The sequence below is a fragment of the Mustela erminea genome, chromosome 7 (genome assembly GCF_009829155.1).
Source record: "Mustela erminea isolate mMusErm1 chromosome 7, mMusErm1.Pri, whole genome shotgun sequence".
Classification (NCBI taxonomy): Eukaryota; Metazoa; Chordata; class Mammalia; order Carnivora; family Mustelidae; genus Mustela; species Mustela erminea.
Window position 1 is genome coordinate 76136333 of NC_045620.1, and position 27545 is coordinate 76163877.

General features: G+C 46.2%; 1 protein-coding gene and 2 long non-coding RNA genes across 15 annotated transcripts in view; 1 reads left to right on the plus strand and 2 right to left on the minus strand.

The window, feature by feature from the left end:
• The first annotated feature begins 400 nt into the window (after nt 1–400).
• The window catches only part of CCDC85A (coiled-coil domain containing 85A), a 200258-nt gene continuing 173113 nt past the window's right edge, over nt 401–27545 (plus strand). For 8 of the 13 annotated variants that reach the window (XM_032352184.1, XM_032352178.1, XM_032352179.1 and 5 more), the window contains exons 1-2: nt 401–1354; nt 8707–9664. In XM_032352184.1, the coding sequence (XP_032208075.1) occupies nt 1088–1354; nt 8707–9664 (1225 nt within the window). In that variant the 5' untranslated portion in view covers nt 401–1087. Of the gene's footprint in view, nt 1355–8706; nt 9669–27545 lie in introns of all 13 variants that reach the window. The other 5 variants (XR_004287767.1, XR_004287764.1, XR_004287765.1 and 2 more) reach the window with 1 other exon arrangement.
• On the minus strand, nt 1533–2177 carry LOC116595608. Its single transcript, XR_004287769.1, has 2 exons — nt 1914–2177; nt 1533–1604 (listed from the first exon to the last, which is right to left on the minus strand). It is a non-coding gene; the product is annotated as an uncharacterized LOC116595608 (long non-coding RNA).
• Nucleotides 19479–25094, minus strand: LOC116595607. Its single transcript, XR_004287768.1, has 3 exons — nt 25083–25094; nt 20229–20235; nt 19479–19533 (listed from the first exon to the last, which is right to left on the minus strand). It is a non-coding gene; the product is annotated as an uncharacterized LOC116595607 (long non-coding RNA).

The following is a 27545-nucleotide window of genomic DNA, read 5'->3' on the forward strand; positions in this document are numbered from 1 at the left end:
TCTATCTATCTATCTATCATCTAATCTGTCTAGTCTATCTTCCCTGACCTCCAATCACTGCATATACCAAGTGTCTCTCATTTTGGTCCTGCGTTGTTTCCCCGCAGGGTCACAAACCCCGCGCGCAGGGGCGGAGGAAGGAGCTCCTTCCGCCACATGGTGGCGCGCGCGAGCCTGCGAGAGCCGGGCCGCTTGGCTTCTCATGCTTCTCCCGCATCCCGCCCCACCCGCGCCGCGGCGCTGGAGGAGCCGCGCCCCCGACCTTCCCCGGCGGGATAGCGGGGAGCGCGCCTCGGGAGCCCGGGAGGCGATCTAGCTGCAGTTGCGTCCCGTCCGCGCGGGAGGTGCGGGCGGCCGCGGACGGCCCCCGCTGCAGGCTCCTCCTCCTGCGGGTCCAGCCTTTACCCCTCCACCCTCCACCCCTCCTCGGCGCGGCTCGGCTCGGCTGCAAATCGCAGGCTTTCCCCGAGCAGCCTAGGAGAGGCGGCGGGCGTAGAGAAGGCGGCGGGAGGAGCGCAGCAGGCGGGCCGCGCCGAGCGCTCGGGCAGCGGCGGCGGCGGCGTCGCTCGAGCAATCCCGGAGGCGCCGCGGCGCCCGGCGCGCCCTAGCTCGACTAGGAACGCAGTGAAGCCGGGGCTGCAGCGGGGCGAGGAGGAGGAGAGTGCGCGCGTGTGTGTGCGTGTGTGCGAGAGTGTGGGGGGCGACGGTCTCGCATCGGAGCGGAGGAGAGGGCAGGGGAACCGGGGCGCGGCCCCCGGGCGCCCCCGCCGCTCCCCGAGGTTTTCCCGCGGCGGCGCCCGCTCCCCGGCGCCCCTCACCATGGACTCGCGCCGAGTTGGGACGCGCCTCGGCAGCAGCGCGCGGGTAACTGCCCGGCCCTGGGGCTGCGCGGGCGCGCGCGCGGGGATGGCGAGGTAGGATGGCCGCCCAGCGCGACCCTTGCCGCCCCAACCCAGCGGCCGCCGGGCGGTGCAGCTGACTCGCTGGAGCGCATAGGGGTGTGGGCGGAGGCGGCCCCGCCGCGCCCGCGCCTTCGGGAGTCGCTTTGCCTCTTCCACCCACTCGCACCTGCCACCGCGCGGATACCATGTCTAAGGCGGCCGGAGGTCCGGCAGCGGCGGCGGCTGCGGAAAGTTGTCCCTCGGCTTCTGCCGGCCCGTCCGCCGCCGCCGCGGTGGAGGACCTGTCCAAAGTGTCGGACGAGGAGCTGCTGCAGTGGAGCAAGGAGGAGCTGATCCGCAGCCTGCGGCGCGCCGAGGCGGAGAAGGTGAGCGCGATGCTGGACCACAGCAACCTCATCCGCGAGGTGAACCGCCGCCTGCAGCTGCACCTCGGCGAGATCCGCGGGCTCAAGGTGAGCGCGGGGCCGGGCGGGGAGCGGGGCGCCCCGGGGAGGTGGGGCCAGGCAAACTTTCCCTCCCTTCGTCAACAGGTGATCCTCCCCACTCTCCCGGTCACCACCCCCTGCTCCCCTTCCCCAGCCCTTTGGAAACTTTTTTTTCGAACTTTGGAAGCGATTGGTCTCCTCTTCCTTGTTTGGGGCGAGCCAGTGTGGACCTCTCATTCAAGGTCTTCTGTGGCCGGAGGAGCGGGCGCCGAGGACGCTGGAAAGTAGGGAGGGAGGTGATGGGCATGCAGAACCTTTATTTTCCTGGAAAACCAGTGGTTTGGGGAGCCGGGGCACAGGCAGGGGAAGGGGTGAGCGAGGGAGTGAGTCCAGGGCATCTTTGTCCTTGGGGGTTAGGGATACAGGTGCTCTGGAGCCGCGACTGCTCCGGCAGATGAGGAAAGGGCGCCAATGCTGGGGAGAAGGGCTGGCGGGGTGCCCAGGGAGAAGTCGCGGGCGCCACCTTCGGAGCTGACGTATGTCACCCAGTGCAGAGGACCTAAAGCTCTGCCTTCACATTTTTTACCTGCTCCTGCGCTTTCCATCGCTCCTATTCAGATGGTGTCATCTGGGGCTCCTTGGCCCCCTTGGCCCCCTTCAGCCCCGGTTTGATTATAATTCCATCCAGCCTTGAGGGGGGCGAAGGGATTTGAAAGGTACCACCCCAGCTGTCAGCTTTGACGCTTTGGTTTTGGAACCAGCCTTCCCTCTTTGCTATTAGAAAAAAAAAAAAAATTAAAGAAAGAAAAGAAGACCCAAACCCCACCAACTTATTTTCTCCTTGGAGAGCTTTGAGTGTGGGAGCAGTGTGCCCGCCCGCGGGGCTGTAGGAGACGGGGGCCGGGATCCGCCCTGCCAACGCACGCCGCAAACTTCCTCTCCTCACCGCTTGCGCGGGTGCTTGCTGGTATTCCTTCCTCTCATTGTTCTGCTTTTGTTTATAGGAAGCCAGACACAAACGAAAACACTGCGGGGACATCAGGGAGCAAATTCCTGCAGGCACAGGCTGTTCTTGTCCCCTTCCACTCTCACCCCACTAGGGCTGTAGACACTTTCATAATTGCTTCAGTGCTCCTGCTCTGGGATTCTGGGGCAGAGAGGTGCGGAGGGACAGAAGGCCAGAGGCTCACCTGGGTGCTGGGTCCAGTGCAGGTGGAGATGGCCTTCCCCAGGGCTCCAACTCACTGTCCTCTAGTTGCTAGAATGGGTGCAGTTAGAAAGATTCCACAGTCAGAAAAATCCCAAGGCTTCCACTCTTCTTTGGTTTAATTCATTACTCGAGTATTTCTTATTAAGTACCATACTCTTGGGGAATTACAGACAGGCTAGTATAGTGAGAAGATCATCTCAGAAGTGGGTTTGCATCTAGAATCTTCATTTGCCAGGAGGGTGAGCTTGGGTAATTAATTTATCAGAACCTCATTTTACTCATCAATAAAATGCAAATGATAAATACCATCTCCTAGGGGGTTGCAACAAGACATTAGTATAACATAGGAGAAGCTTTAATTCTGGACTTGACTGCAAGACAGTGGTAGACATTGTCATCAGGAGAGGGCTTGTAAATGTATAGGTGTGCGCCTCCATGATGGGGATTTTTAGGCAAAGCTGGGCAAAGGTATAGTTCATAACCCTCCAATTCCATGGTTTGAACTATAATGTAGCTTGGAAGAGTTTTTAATTAAGTAATTAATCAATTTCCTAAGGATTTTAATAGTATGGAACATCAATACAATAGTTCAGAAATACTTGAAGGTTCTCTTGGGTTGTGTGGATTGTCTTAGTGTATGTGTGTATGTGTATGTGTATGTCTGTGTCTGTGTCTGTGTCTGTGTGAGTGGTGGGAGAGGCTGGTCTTCTTTCCGGTAGCTTCATTTAGAGAAGTACCTATTAGGCCAGCGAAGGGCAGTTTCACCCCAAGTAGGAGAGTCTCCTGGTCTAGATTCATGACCTGGCTTAAAAAGACTTTCCTGTCCACCTCGTTATCAAGTTCAGAAAGGTGGGGCTGGATACTTTTTGATGCGGCCTCTACTCCTTTCCATCATCCTTGGCCAGGTACAACATCATAGCCCCCAAGGCCTCTGGGCCACCCCTGAGGGGCTGTGGTGAAGCCTGGCTGAGGCTTCTATCCCTTCTATCCATCATCTTAGCTCAGAACATCCCTGGACACTCTCGTGATGCACTAATGTGGTTGACTGGAGTAAATTATATGTGCACTCAACTTATTTTGGCTTACCTAGAGGGAAGGATTTTTTATTTTATTTTTGGCTCTGATGGTGTGGGTCTCCCACTTGAGGGCCTTAAAGTTAGGGTTATGAAGGCCACAATATTTTTAAAGTTAGGGTTATGAAGGCCACAGCATTTCTCTTTTTTACGTTCCTTTCTGTGATCTGCTTTTGAAATTGTAATGAATATTTTCAAGGCTACTAGGTACTGCAGCTGTAGAGATGGGGAGATGGGAGCACTAGGTCTTTCCCTTGAGGGGTCTCTGACTGGGTCCAAGCCCTGGCTGACTTGTCTGGTGTTTAAACATTTCAGAGGTAGAGCAGTGTGGGGCAGTGGAGAGGTAAAGGATTTAGAGTCTGACAATTTGGGCAGCGTGGGCAGTCTGTTAACCTCTCTGAGCCTCAGTGTTCTCATCTGCGAAATGGGGATGCTAATTCCGGAAGAGGTTTGATGAGGATTACATGAGACATTTGAGGTTAATAGCTTTCTCAAGGTCACACAGATATACAGTGTTTAAAATGGGCTGACTTTCTTTTCTTTCAGCTAGTTGACATTCTCTGGTTAGAATGTGTGATCCTGCAAGGGTGGAAAAGGGGATTCTGGTTCTGATCTTATAAGGAGTTGGATTCTGAGAACCATGTCTGTGCGCTGCTGAACCAGTGCTCAGGTTGCTCTGACCTGGGGTTTCAGGGGATGGGGGCAGATTTGGGGGAACCGGCTTTGGAGATTGGTTATGCATAACATTAATGTTCCTCTCTGCTCCCCAACACATGGATTCCTGCTCCCTGCAATGAAGAAAAATTACTAACTAGAACAATTCTTTAACCACAGAGAGAGTACTTGGGAGTCTTACTTATGAAATTTTGAGTGGTAGGCCATGAGGTGGGTTGAATCTTTTAAATGTCCACTTTAGACAGATGGATAACATCTGGTAGCCAGTGTCAATGTTCAAAGGACACTTTGTGTTCTGAAAAAGAAAGCCCAAATCTTAATGTGGCAGATTTGAAGAAGCTGGCTTAGAAGGTGATTATCAAATCAGTTGCTTAGCTTTTCCACAGAAGAGAAAGGACATAGCCCAGAATTATATCCCCAAGAATATTATTTGCTCTTAGAAGAAGGCGTGGTGATAAAGAAAGCTAAGTAGGCTGTTACCCCCTTTACCCCAGCCAGAATTCTGGGAAGTATATGCTTCCCTCCATTTGGAAAGTCATTAACTCCACAAAGCCCCAGTGTATTTCCCAGTTCTGGAGAAGTCAGGAATAGCTGTGGGATAGTCGAAAGGAAGTATTTTCAGATGGAAGTTCATTGAGATGGAGAAGGATATGACTTGAACTTTCTATGAAATGGCAGGATTAAACTAAATGTCGAATAATTTTTGAAGCTGAGAAAGATTAATTTTTTTTTTAAGTTTTATTGTCTCACAGTCTCCACAGCTTCTGATTTCCCCAAAAGCATCAATGTCAACAGATCCTTTACTTGCTTATGACATATACTCCAACCTTGCAGGGGCGTACTGAGACAATAGTAAGAAATCCTCAGTAGCCAGAGCTATATCCTGTTTTGGCCACAGGCCTAGGGTTTTTAAAGCATTGGTGAGTCCATAAACACATATTATTTACTGTACACAAGGTGCCATGCCAGGCGCGTCAGCTACACAAAGGATGACTTTAAAATGGAGTCTGGCCCCAGAAGCTGGGATATCTACATTGGAAAAGGAAAAAAAAAATGATGTCCAATGAGTCCTCCAGCTACTGTACCTTAGAGGCATTAAGCAGTAAGTGGGAAAGTTACTTCATTCATTCATTTGTGGTTGTTGCCACCATGGGCCAGAAGCTGTTCCAGGGCTAGGGGAGACTTCTCAGAGGAATTTCTCCTCGTAGGTAAGTTCGTGTAGGGGAGAGGACAGTTTCTTCTAGTTGGGAAGCTGGGATACAAGCAAGCAGCACAAGTAGCTGACAAAGAGGGAGCTCAGGAGAAAGCCTTTCTGGCTTGGCCAAAGGGTTTATTCATCTTCCTGGTAACGGGGAGAAGATGGGATTGATGCAGGAGAGAGAACATTGATGGAGTGATTTTGAGGATCAGTCTGGCCCCAGAGAACTTGGCTTGGGCGGATGAGGAAAGATAGAGGAAGCGGCAGACAAAGGCAGGGGAGGCCACGTGGGAGGTGTTTGGAAACGGCCAGACCTGAAGTCAGAGAGTGATAATGAGAAGAAAAGGGCATCAGAAACAAGGAAGCCGATAGTCAGGATGCCAAGAGTTAGAAATGGAGTTAAAACCACACTGCACAAATCCTCTTCTTCATCAGGGTGACTCTCATCTTAGGCCCCAAGACCGTCAGGGGGTGCTGGGTGTGGGTGACAGATGTTTTAGAGTGTATTTTCTCACCAGTGTCAGACAAAGGGTTAGAATGAATCTGAGTTTACCGCGTTCAGGTCTCCTCTAAGTGCCTCTAGTTCTATGTTGGATGACAGAGTCACAAGACCGGAGCTTTTCTGGCTTTGGAAAACAGAAGAAAGCACCAAGGTGCTTCAAGAAACGGTCCCTTTACTCGATGTGTGACTGGAGAATAAAGGGGGATCTCACAATGTGTTTTCAAAGTTCCTTGGTTCAGGTGTCTACAGTGGGGGTGCTCTGTTCTGGGCACACAGGTGGAGAGAATAGATGGGGTTTCCATTCTCGGGACCAGGGTCTGGTGAGTTCTCATAGCCACATTCAACCATATGTGATTGAAATGAGCGCCACAGAGGGAAAGTCAAAGGGGGTTATGGTAGAAGTGTATAAGGCAACTTCTTTAGATAGGCGGTAGTGGTCAGGGATGGCTTCTTGGGAAGTGATTTATGAAGTGAGGCCTTTAGGTTGTACAGAAGGTTAGGGGAACACATTCCAAGTGAAGGAGGGGAAGGGCTTATTCCTTGGGCCCTGAAACCAGGCCAGTGTTGGTGGGGCTCAATTGGGGGTCAAGGGATGGGTCCCCCCTTCTCCACTGCTGCCATCTGTGTAAGCCACTATCCTCTCCCTCTACCTGGACCAGCCTAGTGGACTCTTAACTGATCTCTCCTGGCTTCTACCTTATCTTGTCTCCCTTTCTTCTCTCCACCGTCCCCTCCTCTGATCTGTTTTCCACACAGAACGATGGTGATTCTTTATAAAATGAACCTCTTGAGTCACTTCTCTATCCTCAGCTCACCACCAATCCAGAGTCCTTCCCGTGGCTGCCAAGGCTCAGCATTACCCAGCCCCGACACCCAAGCTCCTGGATCTCCTCTCTCCCACCTCCTCTCCTAGCTCGGCTCTCTGTGCTCACCATGGCCTCACAGCAACGTCAGCCATGTTTGTCTCAGGGCAAATCCTTGCCCTTCTCTCTGCCTGCAATCCTCTTCCGTCACGTTTGCTCAGTGAGGTGCCTTCTCTTAAAAAATAGTAATTTTTAGCCTGCTTCAGTTTTCTTCCCAGCACTTTCACAACATGCCGTGTCAGTTTTTCCTGCCAGAATGAAAGCCGTAGGATGTCAAGGTGGCTGCGGTGTCCACTGATACATTCCTAGCACCTGGACTGGTACCTGGCGCATACTAGCTGCTTACTAAGTCCTTGTGAATGAGTGAGCAGACCACGATTCATGCAGGAGAAATAGGCTGGGTTAAGAGGACTGGGGTCTTGGGAGACTTGAAGGATTCTGCATTTTATTCGCAGGGCAGTACGGTGGTTTTTAGCATGCTAAGCATGGGGGTGACAAGATGAGTTAAATTTCAGAAGTGTAGGGCCCAGAAGAGCTGCTTAGTTCAGGAGTGAAAGGTGAGGGAGAAGCAGCCAGCCACCAGCACAGGCTCCTAGGAAGAGCAGCAGGTTGAGTGGAAGCGGCATTTGCTGAGAGGGGCAGTTTGGGGAGGGGACTTTGAAAATCCCACAAGAGGGCCACCTGGGTGGCTCAGTCAGTTAAGCGGCTGCCTTTGCCTCAGGTCTTGATGATTCCAGGGTTCTAGGATTGGGTCCCCCAGGGGGCTCCTTGCTCAGCAGGGAGCCTGCTTCTCCCTGTCCCTCTGCTTGTGCTCTCTCTCAAATACATAAATAAAATATTTTTTAAAAAAGAAAAGAAAATCTCACAAGAGCTTGGTGGTGCTCATGTTTCATGTGGGATGCCTGGGATGTGAGCAGAGGGTACGCCAGTAGGGCTCAGATGTGCGGGACAGAAACGCTGCTGGAGGCCAGCTGTGCTGGTCCCCTGTGGGAGCTAGGCTGTTGGTCCCGTGTCAGGAGCTGAACACCGGGCAGTGCTGCATTTGTGCTGATGGAAGGCCGGTTACCTCAGAGCTTTTAAGCATTTCTCAGTTGCCGAGCAGCCATTTTCTTCCAGGAAGAGGGTGGGGCAGGAGAGGGGGTCCTTGGTTTTAGGGTCTTCTTGCAAATTACTTGGCTACTCCCTGGATATTGGCCTTGGGCAAGTGAAGCTTTGTGAGAGGTCCAGTCTCCTCCTCTTTATTTTTTTTAATTTTTATTTTTTTTAAAATATTTTATTTATTTATTTGACAGACAGAGATCACAAGTAGGCAGAGAGGCAGGCAGAGAGAGAGAGAGGGGGGAAGCGGGCTCCCCGCAGAGCAGAGAGCCCGATGTGGGACTCGATCCCAATACCCTGGGATCATGACCTGGCTAAGTGGGTTAAAGCCTCTGCCTTCGGCTCAGGTCATGGTCTCAGGGTCCTGGGATCGAACCCCGCATTGGGCTCTCTGCTCAGCGGGGAGCCTGCTTCCTCCTCTCTCTCTCTGCCTGCCTCTCTGCCTACTTGTCATCTGTCTGTCAAATAAATAAATAAAAATCTTTAAGGAAAAAAAAAAAGAAAAGAACCATGATAATCATCACTTCCCAAGTGGTTTGTGAAAATCTGATGAGATAATACAAGCCCTGGGTGGGGAGCATAACCCAGACCCATTATTGTGATTTTTATGACACTCAGTAGCAGCCTCTCAGCTTCTCACCTCTGCCCCTCACATCACAGAGCATTCACCAATTCCTGTCTCCCTCTCAGGAGGTCAGGGCCTGAGGCTGTCTCACCTTACCTGGGTACCGCCCTTGAATGGCTGTTTCTCTCTTTTCAGGATATCAACCAGAAACTCCAGGAGGACAACCAGGAGCTGAGGGACCTCTGCTGTTTCCTGGATGATGACCGGCAGAAAGGCAAGAGGGTGTCCCGGGAGTGGCAGAGACTGGGCCGCTACACGGCTGGGGTGATGCACAAGGAAGTGGCCTTATACCTGCAGAAGCTGAAGGAGCTGGAGGTGAAGCAGGAGGAGGTGGTGAAGGAGAATATGGAGCTCAAGGAGCTCTGCGTGCTGCTCGACGAGGAGAAGGGCGCCGGCTGCGCGGGCAGCCGCTGCTCCATCGACAGCCAGGCCAGCCTGTGCCAGCTCACCGCCTCCACCGCGCCCTACGTGCGGGACGTGGGCGACGGCAGCAGCACCTCCAGCACCGGCAGCACCGACAGCCCGGACCACCACAAGCACCACGCCAGCAGCGGCAGCCCGGAGCACCTGCAGAAGCCCCGGGGCGAGGGCAGCCCCGAGCGCGCCAAGCACCGCAGCACCAGCCCCGAGCATCTGCAGAAACCCCGAGCCGCCGGAACCCCGGATCACCCCAAAGCACTCAAAGGACCCAGTCCCGAGCACCACAAACCCATGTGCAAGGGCAGCCCTGAGCAGCAAAGGCCCCCGCACCCCGGGAGCAGCCCTGAAACGCTGCCCAAGCACGTGCTGAGCGGGAGCCCAGAACACTTTCAGAAGCACAGGCCCGGGGGCAGCCCGGAGCACGCGAGGCACAGCGGAGGGAGCCCCGAGCATCTGCAGAAACACGCCCTCGGCGGGAGCCTGGAGCATCTACCCAGAGCCAGGGGCACCAGCCCTGAGCACCTCAAACAACATTTTGGGGGGAGCCCCGATCACAAACACGTGGGCGGAGGAGGCGGAGGCAGCGGCGGAGGCAGCAGGGAGGGTACTCTCCGAAGACAGGCGCAGGAGGACGTGTCCCCCCATCACCGGAGTGTCTACAGTGGCATGAACGGTGGGTCAGTACGTGCTGGGGAACCGCTTTGGCTGGGGCGACTCATTAGAGAGTTAAGAGCCATGAAGGGCTTTCCAGACACGTTAGGAGTGCAGGCGCTGGATGGAGGGGTGGCTGGGGAGGGGAGGTAACAGGTGCTTCCGAGGCTCGAGGCTCCGAGTGTTTCCTTACCTCGATTTGTTTTGGATTGTACTGTTCTCAGCCGAGTTAGCCTGGCGAAGACGGTGGGTGAGGAGTTAGGGAAGGAGAGGAACGACAATTCCAAGGGACTCTGAGTGGTCAGAGTGAGATGTGTAGAGATTGAAGAGAAAAAGAGAACCAAGCTAAGGCTTTCCGGTCTTGAACTGGGGTATTTTCCTAGTGTGTGCCGTTTCCTACAGGGGTTCTCATCCAGTGGTTGACCCAAAGGTTTTTGAATCCATTTAACAGCTTAGTGTGTAAAGAAATGAATTTTATTATGAAGAACATTGGAAAAGAAATATGGTATCCCTCAGCAAGCTCGATGCCCCATTGCCTGAATGCCTGTAGCTATGCCTTACCTTACCTCAAGGATTTTATCCGTGTGTTGGGGCACTTCCCTTTGTAGGAGAAACATATCAAATGGTTTCCTTCCACACTCTTGCAAAACCCACCACCCTCTCCCAGATTCCCTGAAGCATACTTTGAACAGCATGTTTTTACACTGAGAGATAGCCTCCCAAATGTTTAAATGTTCCTCTTGAAAATGTACAGATGTATTTGGACGCTCCTTTGGTTTCCAAAGTGTAATCTCCACTGCATTTGGTGACACGGCCCTAAACCAGACCCTAAACCTTTCAGAAGGGGTTTACTTTCCTGTGTCTTGGTTCTAAAATCACTTTGAACTCCAGAAAGGGGGAAAAGAAATAATTTCTTAAGACCAGCAAACAAAACCCCCTCCCAAGCCTTTCATGTTACTTAAGGTTGAGTTGGAACTAAAAGGTTTGTTTTTATAAACTGCGGGTTTTTTTCATCCAAGATACCTGAGGTTTTCTGCTTTATTTGAAAGCTGCTACGTAGTCCGTGCACAGTCAGCTCTGAGCAGTGGTGGGGGGTGGCCAATGTGAGCAGTGAGTAACGGGAAGGGGTACATTTTCAATACTATACCTGGGGATTTACCTGTTGGAGCCCATTTCATCCTAATCCTTTTCTCCTAGTGCTGAAAATTGACTCCTGAAGCTTGGCTTCTAATGCAGCCAATGCTCTTTTATGGGCAGATGGAATTGGAAAGATGGGGAAGACGGGATGCTGCAGCTTTCAGGGTTGGGCTGGAAAGCAGAAGGTGGGAGAAGCCAAGTGACCTGGGTGCAGAGGCCTCCTGCCTGGCTGATTGGGGTTTTTGCTATGTTAGCTACGCCCTCCCTCCCTCTTTCAAGGACTGGCCAGAAGCTGCCCTGATTGCTGTGGGCAGTGGCAGTTGTGCAGTTCTCACAGGAGGTGAAAGTCATTTAAAAAGATATTTTAGTCGCATTGCCATGGATGAGGTGAGCCACTAGCCATGAATCGTGTTCTTCAGGGAGCAATGGGTTAACGGGAAAGTTCAAGTTAATGACTTTTCCATTTCTCCATTACTTTTTAATGAGCATGAGAAATACATATGTACACTGTTTAAGGGAAACATGGTCTCTGGAACAACAACAACAAAAAACTTACTTAGGGGCCAGGTAGTTCACTTATAAAACAATTTTTTTCTTTCCCAAAGTGCTATTTTAAGTAAAGAACTCCTCTAGTTTAATCAAGACATGCTTTAAAGAACATGAAAAGATTTCAAGTGCAATTTTAAGAAACACCTTGCATGAAGTAAGGTATATTTCTAGATGAGGATGACATTACATCATGGCTTATTGTTGCCTGATTGCAGATAGACTTTGTGATCTGGCAAATGATTTTTAAAATTTAGCCATTTTATTTAGTTAAAAGTTTGGTGTGGCAGAGATGCATTCTTTAGAATGACACTGTATTTAGATGCTTTTTTTTTTTTACACTGTATTTAATTCTTATGTTTACGGCAGATTTTCTCATAAGTAACAAATCTTCTGGCAGTTGCTATCCTTACCAAAGTATATTTCTAGTGCATAGGCATTGCATTTTTATTTCAGTAATTAATTAGAAAATGAAGGGGCACAATGAAGTGTTTATGGATCATCAGCCTATAAATTTGGGCCTGTATGTATCCCACCATTACAAATTAATTTTTTTTTAAAGATTTTATTTATTTGACACAGAGAGAGAGATCACAATTAGGCAGAGAGGGAGAGGGAAGCAGGCTTCCTGCTGAGCAGAGAGCCCGATGCGGGGCTCGATCCCAGGACCCTGAGATCATGACCTGAGCCGAAGGCAGAGGCTTAATCCACTGAGCCACCCAGGTGACCCTACAAATTAATTTTTGATATGGATGGTAAGACATGACTTGTCATATTTTTAATCCCCCCCACACTCTGGTTGAATCATTGGCCTAGCCTAGAAACAAGTAGGAACCGATACCAAGATAAATCCCAAATTGTAGATCTGCTGAGTCATGTATAGTCATAATCTATAGTTTGTGTGAGATAATGAGTGTTTTTAGATGAACACTTGGAGATTTTTGAGTGAAGGAAAAAAATAGGGAAAGCTGGTGGAAGTGTGTCTGCATTGTGGCAGAATGAAACTGAAAAGAAACACATATTGGCAGAATACGGTCTTGTAACATTCCCTCCAAAAAGACACACATACACACAGCAAGGGAACATTAGTGAAAACAATTACTGCTTTAGTTGACTGTGCCTTGGACATCTTTAAATCTGCTACAAACTCCGTGCAGGAGGCAGTTGAAGAACTGGGTATCCAAGAGTTTCCTTTGGTTAAAACAGCTTAATTTCCAACTGGTTACAAGGGTGAATTTGGGGATATTTTTCCTTTCTTAAAAAAAAGCTAAGACTGTATAGCCATGTTTAAATTAGCAGCTGACTGAAAAACAGCAAAATCCAAGGCGAAACAGAAAAAAACCCTCCAAGCTGAATAACATGCTCTTGAGTGCATTTGCTTTTTTAGAAGTTATGATTCAGCTGTTTTTCAGTTTGCAGAGAATTCCGTGTGTGACGAGGAGGTAGATTCAACACTTTCATCTAGGCATTAAGGCATTTGTCTGTTCATTCAAGTCACTTGCTGTGCACCAGATTTGTAAATGAAGTAGTTGAATAGCCACTTTTATCCAGACATGTACCCAAATAGAGAGTCCCCTTGAGAACGGGGGATTCGCTTACCTGATCCCATTGGATTCCAAGGTTGGCTCAAACTTTCTTAGTTGAAAGTGTTCCTTTCCACAGAGAAACCAAAGCGTTTCGCTTCCAGATATCAGCTGGCAGATCTGCCCTAACAGGAGCTCCTTAGCTCAGGTCGTGGGCGATGCGGAGAGCTCAGGTCCTTCCAGCAACAGCTGTTTGTTGTTTGTTGTTGTCCTTCCGGGCAAACATGATTCTGGTGAGCAGAAGCCCATACAAGTGGTTCACCCATTGGGCATTATGAATCTAGTTGAAAAGGTCATAAAAGTAGCTTTATTTTTTTAAAGTATTTTTTTTTAAAAGAGTTTATTTATTTATTTGACAGAGAGAAATCAGAAATAGGCAGAGAGGCAGGCGGAGAGAAAGGAGGAAGTAGGCTTCCGTTGAGCGGAGAGCCTAATGCTGGGCTCCATCCCAAGACCCTGAGATCATGACCTGAGCCGATGACAGAGGCTTAAACCACTGAGCCACCCAGGCGCCCCAAAAGTAGCTTTATTTTAATTCTAGGGGCACATATTGCTGATTATCAGCAACTGAGAAGGGATGATGACAAGAAACGTTACTCTCTTTTTTATCATCCATCTAAAAAAATTGCTTAGCTATCTTGGTGGGTGTCGGTTACTTTTCAGAACTAGAGCATGTTCTAGTGACCAGTAGCTTCACACTCCCCTTCATCATCACCCTAGCCAGTGAGAGCCCCCATGAGGAAACAGACAGGGTTCATCAGTGTCCAGCTCCCTCCTGAAAGCTTCTTAGTGCTTCCTTCCTTCCTTTTGTGAGGGTATCTCTAGAGACAGAGCAAGCTGTTTCTCCCCCCAGTTCCTTCTCTAGAGCAGTGTTTCTTAACAGTGGCATCACTCACATTGGGACCAGATAATTCTTTGTTATAATAGGTTGCCCTCTGCATGTGAAGAGGTTTGGCAGCACATGGGGCTCTCCCCACGAGCAAGCCCCAGTTATGGCGAATAAAGCTGTCTCCAGACATGGTTCCACGGGTTAGGGAATGGGAAAGATTGTCCCTGATTCAAAACCACTGCTTCAGAGAGAGCAATGTTTTTCAACCTGACTGCAGATTAAAATCACTGTGGGGGCTTTGCATAATCACCAGAGCTTGGGCCCCACAGGCAGAGGCGTATTGAATTGGCCCTGAGCGTGTTGCAAAAAGAGCTCCTCAGATGATTCTCATGACCAGATGATTCTCATGACCAGACCAGGTGAAAGCCATTGCCTTACGTGAGTGCGTGCTGTATAAGATGGGTTGACGTGCCTTACGTGGTGAGGAATTCAAGTTTCTTGGGAAGAAGAAAGTTAGTTTTTTTCCTTCTCTTGTCGAATTCCGTGCCTGAGAGGGACTGACCCCAGCAGGTACTGTGAAACTTCATTCCTTATCTCCAGCCCAAGGTTCTCAGATAACACCTTTGGGGTATGGGTTAAAAATTTGAGTTTTGGGTGGATGGGATTTTTAGGTTAACTTGGGGAAACACTGGCATATGTGTAGTTCAGAACTACTTTTTAAAGCCTTCCCATCCAGACCAAAAGGGAAGCACATGAATTTCCAACCCATTTCTAGTGAGTGCCAATGGTGCGTGTAGATTGTGTGATGCCTGCAATGCTAATGAGTATTTCCCACCAAAGATATTACGTGTCACATCGCCCAGTTTATAGGTTTTACTCCGAATTTTCAGATTTCTTCTTATTCTCTGTTGAGGTTGTTAATGAGTGAACAAAAACCGCTGATAACACAAAATGACCTTGTCGACGAGGGGGAGGATAACCCGTGTGTGGAAGAGCCCAGCAGGAATTCTCTGAAGCAAGGTTGTCAGTAAATTAAGTAGTGGGGCACTATAGCATGAGTAATTGCTCTCATAAATCTTCTATTTTGCTTAGAAAAAGTCAGAACATCATTTATGAATGAATTTGGACAATAGAAATTAAATGTCTCTGGGGAGGAAAATTTCAACGGTTACAGAATACCAGAACTGATTTAAATTGAGGACCCTAGAGTGTTGGTTTTTCTTGTGTGAACAGACGTTTAAGTGGTTAAAGGAGAAGATGACGTTTTTTGATCTTTAAGCTTCAGTATGGTAATTTGGTAGCCTTATACACACTTTGATGGGACATCAGTTTAAGAAGTTCTGAAAAATAGACTCAATTATCATACTATATCTGTGTGTGCGAAGCACAGTGCATTTTTCATGACAATACGTGTTGGTTTAATGACACAGAAAGCTTAATACTGGACATACAGTTTAAGAAATTGCTAAATATCTAAGAAGTGAGCTACCATTGGAAAACCTAGATGACTTAGGTATTTTTCTGGGAGAATTTAAGGTTTTCAACTCCACCGACAATAATAAAGCTCTGAAAATTCTTTAAATCTAGGAGACCATTTTCTTTTTGGCAAAGGAGAGCATCTGTATCTATAATCTATATATGTGTGTGTGTATATATTTCTGTAAATAAATAAAACTGTACCTGAACAATGGCAAACATTCAGTTTGATTGTGTTTAGTCAAACAAGTGTCAGCTGCATCTGGCCTCCAGCCTCCATCCACTCGAGGAAGCCAGTTTTTGCTATGAAGTCCCGAACCCCTTCTAGCTGATGGCAGTCATGTTCTTTAGACCCCGTTGAAGTCAATTAAATGTTTGTATTTTTGGTTCATTGCCAGAAGATCTAACAGAAAAAAAAAATAATCATTAAATTAGTGATTCATTTACTTTCTTAACGGAAGTAATTTAAAGCCAAGCAGGAAAACGTGCAAAGTTACGGTGAGTATTGGCTACCTTTTCAGAAGCATCACAGGAGTACAAACACAGGAGTCTGATAGAAGGCTCTACGCATTCACTCACAGTGACGATAGATTATTCTGGAAGCATCGGTGTAGGGACTTAGTCAAGATCCACTGGTCAGAAAAAAGAACGTGAAGATAAACTTTGCCAAAGTTTTAAAAATAATAAGTTTTACTTGTGTAATCCCATTGGCCAGTGTTTACTTGATGGAGTAAATTTTCCAGACAAACTTATGACTTTAGGCTCTCAAACTTCATGAACTTTAGCCACTTCTGATGCTTACAGGCCTCACAGTCTTATGTTGGAGAGAACCATGAGTCCTTACATCAGAGAGCCCCACATGGCTATTCTTTTCTTGCTCCGTGTTTACTTTCAAATAATAGACTTCTGGTCACTTCAAGCACCCACCTGCCCACGGCAGTATTCCCTGCTGCCCTCAGCAGGCCTGACTTTAACTTTCTTTCTCATTGCTGTTTCTAAATTCTGTTCTTTATGCTGGCTGGTCATACCTTGGGAAAGTGGATAACCACGTTGATTAGAATTGTTTTTTAAATCGGAGTGAAGAACCTTAAATTCTCCTTCTGTCTGTAAAATGCATGAGCTATAGTGCATGGTCTATGGGTCCTACATCATTAAGTACTTTGGCTTTTTAGGGCTCCTCTTGGCTTATTTTCTGGGTCTTGATTATATTTGAGATAACTGCTGTTTCTGTACTATAAGAACTCAGAAGTGTTTGTTTTTTGGGTACTTGGGCACAACCAAGTTTCCCTTACTACTATCTTAGTCCATAATGTTTATGGGGAAAATAGTGTTCATTTGAAAAATGATCTTGAATTTGATTCTAGGAAATAAAGAATATTTTACGTTCTGAATAAGAAATTAAGACTATTTCATGTTGTGACAAGAGCAGATTTTCAAGAGTTCTAGGAAATGTGAGATTCAGTAGCAAGAGTAGACCTGGGGACACTTGAGAATACAGGCATGACATCTCAGCTCTGTTATAGAAGTCTCCAGTCTGCAGAAAAATGAGGTTCTGGTTACTGCTGCCCCTGACATAAACGGCCTCATCTTGAGAGTGCTGTTCCTGAGTTTCCGATACAAAAAGTGGCTTCTCTTTCTGAGATAGGGCATCCTTAAGAGGAGAGAGGCAGAGGTGTTAGAGAAAGTGGCAGAGAAATCGTAAGTTACATTATCACTCTTAGGAAGGCAATACTGGTTTGTGTCCTTAACATAAAAGACAGGAACTGGGTTATTCACACATGGCTGGGTGGTCATTTACAGTTCTTGCCTAACAAAGAGGGATAGTATAGCGCTTCTGTACCTGAATCCTAATGGAAATGATGGAAGGTCTTGGGATGTGGTCTTGGACATGGATTGGAACTAGGCATTGATTTAATTACCAGGTAAGGGAAAACTTCAGGTTTTTTCCTTCAGATCCTTATGTAGGCCTTTCTGTAAGACAGGATATATTAGGGAGAAGCATTGGGTCTGGTGATTCTCAAAGACTATTTCAGTTTTTTGTACTCATGCCCATACCCACACTGTAGTTTGTATTCTAGTATGCATATTTAATAGAACGTTAAATGGATTGACTTTCACTCTTGGATGACTATATTTATACCCCTTCACTTTCATTTTCAGGTACATAAAAGAAAGTGGTGAATCTTTACATTCTAAAACCCTGCAGATAGAGGCGCCTGGGTGGCTCAGGAGTTAGAGCATCTGCCTTCGGCTCAGGTCACGATCCCAGCGTCTTGGGATGACCCCCATATCGGGCTCCCTGCTTGGCCGGAAGCCTGCTTCTCCCTCTCCTACTCCCCCTGCTTGTGTTCCCTCTCTCACTGTTTCTCTCTCTCTCTCTGTCAAATAAATAAAATCTTTAAAAAATCTTGTGAACAAGATATTTATAGCACTAGTTTTGCCGGCTAATACAGTTGAGGGATAGAACATTTTGGTTAACTTTTGGCCACAAACTCAAAGTCTCTGATGCTTCCTCAGTGAGATGACTTTTCTAGCCCGGTGTGATTATTATTGCATTAAACTATTTATTTATTTATTTATTTATTTATTTATTTATTTATTTTTTGAGAGAGCATGTGAGAGGGTGAGCATGAGCACCTCAGAGGGGCAGAGGGAGAAGAAGGCTCCCTGCTGAGCAGGGAGCCCAATGTGAGGTACCATGTGGGGCTCCCATCCCGGGACCCTGGGATCATGGCCTGATCCGGAAGCAGATGCTTAATTGACTGAGCCACCCAGGCATCTCCTTCCTTCCAATTGTTAGAGGGTCTTTTCGCTTTTAGAAGAAATCCCTCATTTGGATTGTGTATGGCTACAGCTCCCTGAATGCCCATAATTGCTAGTTGGTTCATAAATGATGAGAAGCATGAATTGTATGTGGGGGTGTGGTGTGTGCTGCCAGTAAAAAAAAAAAAAAACTAGGAGATGGATTTGCATGTAAATGAATATTTGCATGTAAATGTAAATATTTAAATGAATATTTACATGCAAATGTATGCACACATATACACACATGTGTATGTTTTTGATTGAGAATGGATATCTTCATGCTGAAAAATTGAAAGAAATTGGGACAGTATGGTTGTATTTAGCTCAGGAAGTCAGAATCCTAGAATTTAAATCTGTAAAATACTCTGTATTTTATCTGGTTCAACTTTCCCATTTTTGAAGGAGAAAATTGACTTCTAAGAGAAGTTCAATGAATTCTCCAAAGCCAGTTGCCAGTTAGCAGAAGGCTAAAATCAAGCTGACTCACAGGGCACAGAATTCATTTTATAAGGAAGACCTTTAATCTTATAGACTTGAAGTAGGGGTAGTGTTAATAGTAATGATCCTAAAGGGACTAGAGAACCATTCTTCCTTCCATGCTGTTGGAAATTCCTGAAAACCAGAGCCCTGCAATGATAAGAATGAGGCAAGGTGAACATCCACAGACTCGGGCTTAGCGGACTTGGTCTAGCAGGTGAGTTGTACCTATTGCTTGGGAACCTCTGATTAGGCCAGATGGGGTACAGGGTTCACAGCTCCATGGACAGCTCCTAAAAGGTGGTCTTAGTAGGAGTAGTCAGGTCCTAGCCTCAGGCTAGCCCCTTACTGCCCTTTTTCCTCCCACATGGACTCTTCCTCACTCTAAGGCCATATCCCTTCCAGATAAATCTTCTTGGGACGATGGACTGACCTTATTCCTGTCTTCACACATTCACTTGCATTCACAGCCAAGACACTGTGTGTCTGGAGAAGTGTCAGCTTCTGGACTGCAAGGAGCAGAAGGGAGAGAGACCAGGAGCAAGGGGGTGGGCCAGATGGCAACACCAACTGCTCTCAAGGAGTTGTGTTTTTTAATAACTCAGCTTGCTGCAAACAAAACTAATTAAGCCAGTTACTCTGATTTATGCTACTATAGGCAGAAGTAGTGTACACTTACGTTACACTTTTGATAGCCTTTAAAAGGTCAAATATCTTGAGTTGCAGATTCCTGTTCGAAGGAGCCTGGTCTGCTGAACCACTCTTGAGAATTCAAATTAACTATGCTCATTAATTCAGCATCTCTTCTCTTTCCCTAGATAGAAAGTGCCAGTTCACCTAAACAGAGTAAGAAGACCTTGCAAGGCAAGTTAATAGTCTTATCTGCAGATGATGGATGAAATGCTGCTCTCAGGAAAGTGAGCTAAGGGTCAGTTTAGGGTAAGAAAGAGCAGGAGCTAGCAGACAAAGGTGGTGTGAGGGTCAAGGCCATGAAGATTCAAAGGGTCTGTTTTGGTAGCACATGTCCTTAACAGGCACCTGGGGACCAACCAAAATTGCCCTGGTCATGGAGCCGTGGGGGGAACTGGTTGAATTTACCTGTATGTTTGACATGTGAGGCTACTTTGAAAGAGAGTGCATTTAGCATTAGGGTCACTTAGGGGTCTAGAAATCAACAATATCCAGGTGGTTTGCCATGAACAGCTCCCACAGCATCATGACGTTCACGAGAAACTGTTTAGCACCATCAAGCTTTTCAAAATCTGCTGAAGAGCGGGCTTGAAAATGTTTTATTTCTATAGTGTCCCTTGAACACTTACACTGAAGACTAGTACTTCAGTCCTTCTTGCCATACTGCTCTGTGCCACGAGGTTATCACCCTTAATCTCTTTGGCTTGACCTGGCGCATTCTCAAAATGGCCCACTTTGGGGTTGGCTGGTCTAGTACATAAATCTGTCTTTGATTGAAACCTTTTTCTCACTGGAGTCTATAGCTGTTTATACAAGAAGCATTCATTTTAAAAAGAGAGCTAAGCTGTACTATCACACCTATTCACAAAGCTAATTTGGTTATTTTTCTATTTGTAAGTATCTATTGGATTTCACCCACATATTAAAGTAATATGTAGGTAGCCATCCTTAAATTGGTGTATGGCATAAAAGCTTTACAGCAGTGAAAGGACTTTATAAACCTTCTTTAGCCAAATTCTGTTTTAAGTGTGAGTAGAAATGACCGGTCTTCTAAAATGTGTCTACAAATCCTTAAAAATAAAATCTCTCATGGAGTTAGAGCGCTAACCTTAAAAGGCATCAAGACACCTGAAAGAATGTTCCGCCTCACTCATGAGGCAACTTCGAATCAAAACCACAGTGAGATGTCCCCTCACACCTGTCAGAATGGCTCGTATCAAAACAAGAACTAGCAAGTGTTGGCAAGGATGTGAGGAAAGAAGCCTCGTGCACTGTTGGTGGGGATGTAAATTGGTGCCGCCACTGTGGAAAACGTATGGAAATGAAGTAAGTTAGATAGACAAATAGATCCTTCATATGTGGAATCTGAAACAAAACAAATGAATCTACAAAAACCAGAATTATAGCTAGAACAAACTGGTGGTTGCCAAAGGGAAGGGGGGATGGAAGGATGGGCCAAATGGATGTAGAGGGGTGAGGGATAGAGGCTTCCAGTTAGGGAATGAATAAGTCCCGGGACCAAAAAGTACAGCAGAGGGAGTACAGGCAGTGGGGTTGGAATAGTGTTGCTCTACAGTGACAGCCGTGCTCTGGGGGAGCAGAGCATGACGTATGGAGAAGTTGAGTTGCTATGTTGTACCCCTGAAACTAATGTTAACATCGTGTGTCAACTATCCTCAAAAGAATTAAAATTAAAAAAAAAAATTGGAAGAGAGTCAGTTACATAAGTACACCCATAGAGAAAATGACCTCAAAGTTGTTCACATGGAGTTCCCTGGATTGTTGAAGTCCCCACAAATTCAGTATAAATTAAAAATTAAATAAAGGCATCAATTGCCTAGCTGTTGATTCGGATATATAGAATTGACTTTGCTACTTTTTTGCTATGTGACCTTTAGTCCACCACCAACTTCTGTAGGCAAAATAATTTCTCCCTCAAGTGAGGGGCTCCCGATAGAGAACTTGTAAGTTCATAGTCCCAGAATTTAAATTTTCCAGATACATAAGACCTAAAAATAAACTTGGAATTGCCAACTTTTTACTTTTTTAAGGAGGGGATTCTAAAATAATAATCCTCATCTAACGCCATTATCTCCTAGAAGATCATTTGGACATTTAAAGCAGGAGAAAAATTTGTTTACTAAAGGACAGTCTTTCTCCCAAAGGAAACAGCTGGCAACATTGTATTGCTGCATCTCCCTTGAAAAATTTTTTTGGAATAATGCGTAGCCCAGAGTTCAGATTTAACAGTGCAACACCAGGTACATTTCCAGTATCCAGTACATTTAGGAACTTTATTTTTATCCTTGCTATTGCAGGAAATCCAGTTTCACCCAGATTATATAGATAAACAGAATTCTCAGAGTTAATGGAGTTTCACTGATGCATGGTCTGTGTGACCCAGTGGAAGCCCCGAATCACAATCCAGGTATTACTACCGGATTCTTGCCTCTTTTCTCCCCAGGACAGGAAGAAAGAGGATCCATCAGTCTGTGGGGCTGGTCAGCTTAGATTGGGGGTTCCCTTCTCTGTCTGCTACCTCTCCCGTCTTCCTCCAGTGGTTGTGCTGCTGCGGCTGGGCTCCTAACCGAGAGCAGTGAGGATGGTATCCAAGAGGGCATCTTTGCTCAAGAGGAAACTTCACTGTGCATGGCACAGCATGAGGACCATTGAGCTAATGTGCTCTCAGCACCGTTCATTGTGCCTTGTAGGGCCCTTGTCAGAGTTGCAGAAGTTCTAGCAATGTCAAAACGGACCCATCCCCTTTGAAGTGGCCACCCTGAGGAGTCTGAACAACTTGTTGGTGAACAAGGAGCTAAAGAGGCTATCGTAGAGGTGACTAGGTCTTTGTACAGTTCTAAAGTCCCCTGATCTCTGGTTTCTCCTGCTAAGGAGGGTCTCCACGGGGGAATGGCTGTGTGTGAATCACGTGCCTTCTGTTGGGTTCTTAGATGTTTTCTCTCGCTGCTTAGTGGAATAGTGCTCTGGAAAGTCAGGATGAGGGCTTTCATTTTCTACTCTACAGTAGACTGGATTTTTCTCAAGTTTCTTTGCTATCTCTGCCCTAGGTGGAAGAGTATGGCTGTCAACTAGAGTTTCCAGGAGAGTAAACCGGTGACCAGTCCATGACACCAGGCTGTTCACATGAGGTTATGTCCCATTTAACTGGATTTCAGTGGTCTTTCTCTGAAACCTTTGGACAGAATGAAGACATTTTCTCCTTCATTTTAATCCTTTTACTTTATAGCTGGTATTTGAACGAGTTTGGAGTCAGGCTTTTGAATGAAATTGGGAGGGTAATGTTAAGTGTGGGGAAGGGCAAAAATCTACAGCAATTTCATTGTAAATCACTGCCTTGACTCATCAGGCAGCTACAAGAAATAAGCAATGCCAGGGATAATAGAGATTTATTACAGCAAATTAAAGGCTAATCAGAGTGTGTCCTGTGATAAACAACATAGTAAAACAAACATAAATGACAGGGAAAGCGTGAGTTGATGGGAGACTTGTGAGTGTGTGTGGCAGTAGAATGCCACATTCCATTCATGACTTACTCACTTTGTATAGTTCTGCACTGTTGCGTGTGTAGATGGGAGGTGGTGGGGAAGAGCATGCACATTGGTTCAGCAGCTAATGTGTGTTTCATGTGGGTGCAGCATGGGGATAATGAGTGAGGTAGAGCAGGAAAGTGACTCACCGCCCCTTCATGCTAGGGATTCCAACATGTCCGTAAAGGAAGGCTGGAAGTGACCGTGAAGGTATAAGACTAAGAACCAAATAGAATGAACTCTTGGCGCCATGGGCCTTTGTGGGTCTGGGAGATGGTTTGTGGGCTGCCCTGCCAGCGCTGGCCTCCTCCGGAGGGTAGCTGTGAACTTGAATCCTAGGGAGAGCTTGAATCTGGCCAAGCGGGCATGAGGTGGCAGGAGTCAGGGCGGCGGGGGGCGGGGGGTTGTCTGGAGAGATAAAATTGAGCAAACAGTGTTGGAGAGATGATGAAGACCTGAGCAGATCTGTGCTGGTGTCGTTGTTAGAATGTGGCAGATAGTTTTTAGGAAGTAAATAGGGGATAGACAGAGTATTAAATGTTGCGCGTGGGTCCTTCTACTGGCAGGGTTCTGTCCAAATGGGGAGAAACGTCACATGTTCTTCATTCTCTAAACGTTGTAATTAAATGAAGTGGACCTGGAAGGCAGGTTTCTTAGCTTGAAAAAAACAAAAACAAAAACAAAAATCTAAACTCTTGGTGGGATTTTATAACTCCATTTAATTCTTATGGTTTTTCCTTTCTCTTCTTAAGTGTTCATGGGCTAAGCGGTCTTACGATGATCGAAGCTCTATATACGCAGATTTATGCTGTCATAGAAAGCTCTTTCATTATTTTGTCTTTTTCTACTAAAGGTTATGCTGAATTACTACTTCCTTTTAGTGGAGGAGTTTTACAGTGAGTGTTATCCATTAAGAAAATCCATCTTCTGACCACTCTCTTCTGAGTCAGTAATGAAGATGTTATAAGATTTGGGGGAAAATATGGCCCAGTTGCCGGAAGGCAGAAAGATAGCGCTAAATAAAAAATCAATAAACTAATTCTGTTAAAACAATAAAGAGAGAAAAATGATCTGGAAGCCTGTTGACCCTTTGGTTCATCGAGATAGGAAAATTAACGTAATCTAGCCTTTGTATTTCATTCATTTTGATGTTTTTCCACTTTGGTATTGTGACCTCATTTTTAGCCTGTGGTGTTGTATGCTAGGTCTCAGATCATTTTTGAAGCGCTAGCAGGTCTGTGGAGCCTCTTTGGGAGCAGGCTGAAGCGACCGAGGGGGAATAGACAGGCTCTGCCACCCCTTTCACCCCAACCACTGGCACCCTTCAGCTGGGGCAACCCTACTGTCACCTGCTTTGTTCACACTTAGCTTTTACTTGAACAGATTTGACTTTATAAAATTGGAATATATTTGTTCCAACCCAAGGACACCAGAAGCGAACATTTGGACCCACCAGCCAGATTTCTGGACCAGTGTATAGATGGTCCCCCCAACACCGTTTCTGAATTCTTCTCATCACCCAATGTGTGTGCTTGGTCACATCTGTAAGGGGAGGCATGGGGATTTAATTTAACTTGTAGGCATGGGGATTTTCTTTTTCCGTGGTAGACATTCAAATTGGCACATCTTCGAAATCATGGACATTTAGGTTTCCTCCTTGGTCTCTATCATGTGTTTTTGTTTTGTGGTTCCTTCTGGGGTTAGAGAGGAAACAAAATAGAAATTCTGTAAAGGAAACCCAGCTTTTGCTGACCTCTACCTATAACTGCTGAGGTGCTGATAATGTTTTTTTTTAAGATTTTATTTATTTATTTGACAGAGAGACACACCGAGAGAGGGAACAGAACCAGGGGGAGTGGCAGAGGGAGAAGCAGGCTTCCCACAGAGCAGGGAGCCCAACTGGGCCTCCATCCCAGGACCCTGGGATCATGACCTGAACTGAAAGCAGACGCTTCAGCTATGACTGAGCCACCCAGGTGCCCAGGTGCTGATAATTTTTAATTTTTTTTTCCTTAAGAAAGTAACAAAATTTGCTACATAAGTATAACAATGTTTATCCTTGAAGCCACCAAACACCTAGTTGTTTCCTATTGCACCTTCCCTTTTCCTTCCTTTGTTATGGAAATATCTGGGCAGGATTTCTATTTTAATAGCTTAATTAGGTAAATGTGATCTTTATCGTGACCTCAGTGAGGTTCTTTTTTGAAAAGGTTAAGTTTGAGTTTCCTTTAATTGCCTGTCTTATAGGAGTTCTTTATAGGAAGGTTTATTTAAGAGCTAGTTTTTTTTTGTTGTTGTTGTTAAGATTTATTTGAGAGAGAGAGAGTATGTGCACGTGTGCATGCACACAAATGTTGCTGGGGGAGGGGCAGAGAGAGAACCCTCAAGTTGACTCCCCACTGAGCAGGGAGCCTGACCATGAAGCTCAATCCCAGGCCCCTGAGATTGTGACCCCGAGCCCAAATCAAGAGTGGGATGCTTAGGGGCGCCTGGGTGGCTCTGTGGGTTAAGCCTTGCCTTCAGCTTGGGTCTTGGTCTTGGGGTCATGGGATCTAGCCCTGCATTGGACTCTGCTCGGCGGGGAGTCTACTTCCCCATCTCTCTGTCTGTCTCTCTGCCTACTTGTGACCTCTCTCTCTCTCTCTCTCTCTGTCAAATAAATAATCTTAATAGTGACAACAAAAAAGAGTGGGACACTTAAATGACTGAACCACTCACATGCTCCAACACCTAGTTTTTAATAGTTTTCAACATACTAAATCTTATTAGCACAGAAAAAATAAAATTGCTACTTTTATCTATAAAATGTAGTTTGGTCCTGGGTATCTCCTTTCCATTTTACACACACATGTACACGCAAACATATGCCTCATCTCTTACCAACAGATACCTGAAATCACCAAAGATACAGCTTCACTGTCGCAGAGTGTCTTGAAGCAGCGGGATACATTACAGCAACAATGGGTCCTTTACCTTCCCTGCTATCACTGCTCCCGGAATCCTAGGTTAATGTAAATCAAGACAAGCCTGGATTGATTCGTAGAATTTTAGAATTTATTGGGTTCATGGTGAAGCCCTTGCTGTGAAGTCAAGCAATGTTCTTGAGCTCAGCTTGACTCCGAAGCTTTCACAGTGATTTTTATAGTCTTCGAGATGACCAGCAGGCTTTCCACATTGCTCTCTTCCAGCCTCGCCTAGAATGTGTGACAGAAGGGATATGGAGGAGAAAGGAGCCTTATTCAGACAGCCGGCAGCCTTGGCTCTTGGTCTCCAGGGTGTTCCCTCCCATCTACTTGTCCACTCTTGGCACTTCATGGTCTTGCCTCCACTCCTAAATACTGGAGAAACCAGAATTCCTTTGGTACCCCATATCAAATCTCAAAAATTCCTCATTTATAATCCAGACCGGAGATAGCTGGTATTCTTCACCTGTTTTAAGGGCTTTCTTGAGAATGGGGTCTAATGCAGGCAGAAAAGAAGGGGAAAGATCTTTAGGCCACGGGGTCAGAGTCTGGCCCTTTGGAGCCATCCTTCTCTGAAGGCCGCCTGACCAGCTCACAGAATGGTGGTGGTTTTGACTTTGTGATCTGAGTTCATATTCCAAGTCATCTTTAATATTCAGTCCTGATAGGGTAATTATATCCTAGCTCACTCGTGCAGATGGCTGTGGTACAGTGATTTCACAGAAAGTAAACAGAATGCTAATTTGTTGAATGCAACCTATTTGAAAGTAAGTATTCTTGCCTAGTCTCATGTGACTTTTTTACTTTGCTTCTTATAAAGAAAATTAAAACAGACAAACAAAACCCTAGTCACTTGCAAGATTAATTTAGGTCTGGGTGGTACTTTGTAAAAATTACAAAGATGCAAATAAGAGTCTGTTCTTTTCTTTCTTTGGAAACTCAATGCTGGCTTGTATATAAGACTCCCTACTAAGTAAATAAGAATGGCCTTTTCATGTTGTTTAATACTTTTATTTTGAGCAGAGGTTTTAATTTACAGTGAACTGTAATGAACTACCTGTAGTGGTTGGTCCCCATCAGGTACAGAAACTTGGGAGAATTGGTCATTTCTATTTTAGGGACTTAGTGACTTCTAGACATTACGTGAACTTAGATTAGGTTGTGGCTTTGTGTTTTTGAAGGTGCCAGAACGCAGTGTAAGGGAAGGTTAGACAAGTCATCTGTTGAAATGGTTCCTTATCCATCCATTTATTTAAACATTTATTTTTTATTGAGTTGCTGTGGTGTTCTCCGTGCTCACCTTTGTTCCCACCCCTGAATTCCTGGTCTGCTTTGTGGGTCTTGGATCCCAGGAGTGCCCCTTGAGCTCCTATTTATGATTTCCAAACTTGTCCTTTGCTTTTTTTGTCCTCACCGTGGCTTGAGGTGTTAACCTAGGACCTAATCCATTGGAGATTGAAAACCAAAGAAAATCCGGGAGTGTTTTTTAGGAATATTTTTGGGGAATTGCTCAGCCTTTCCTAGAGCTGACTCTTGCCTGGTGTTCCCCAAGGAAAAGCAGCAGCCACAGCTGGTCCGGTGCCAAGGGGTGATGGTGAGGTGGTCTGAACCACTGCCTGTGTGCCCTTTGAAAGTGGTTGTCATCAAGGGTGCCTCTCTTGGCCTCTATGTAGAATCTATATACTACATGAAGAGTCGCACGCTGGTGGGCCAAGGACTAAATCCAGTCCTAATCATGTTTTGTTTGGCACACCTAGTGTTTTAGCAATTGAAAAAGTCCCCTACAAATCTAAGCTTCTGACTTCTTTTAACTAATGGGAGGATCTCCAGGCACTGGCCTTGCTCACTC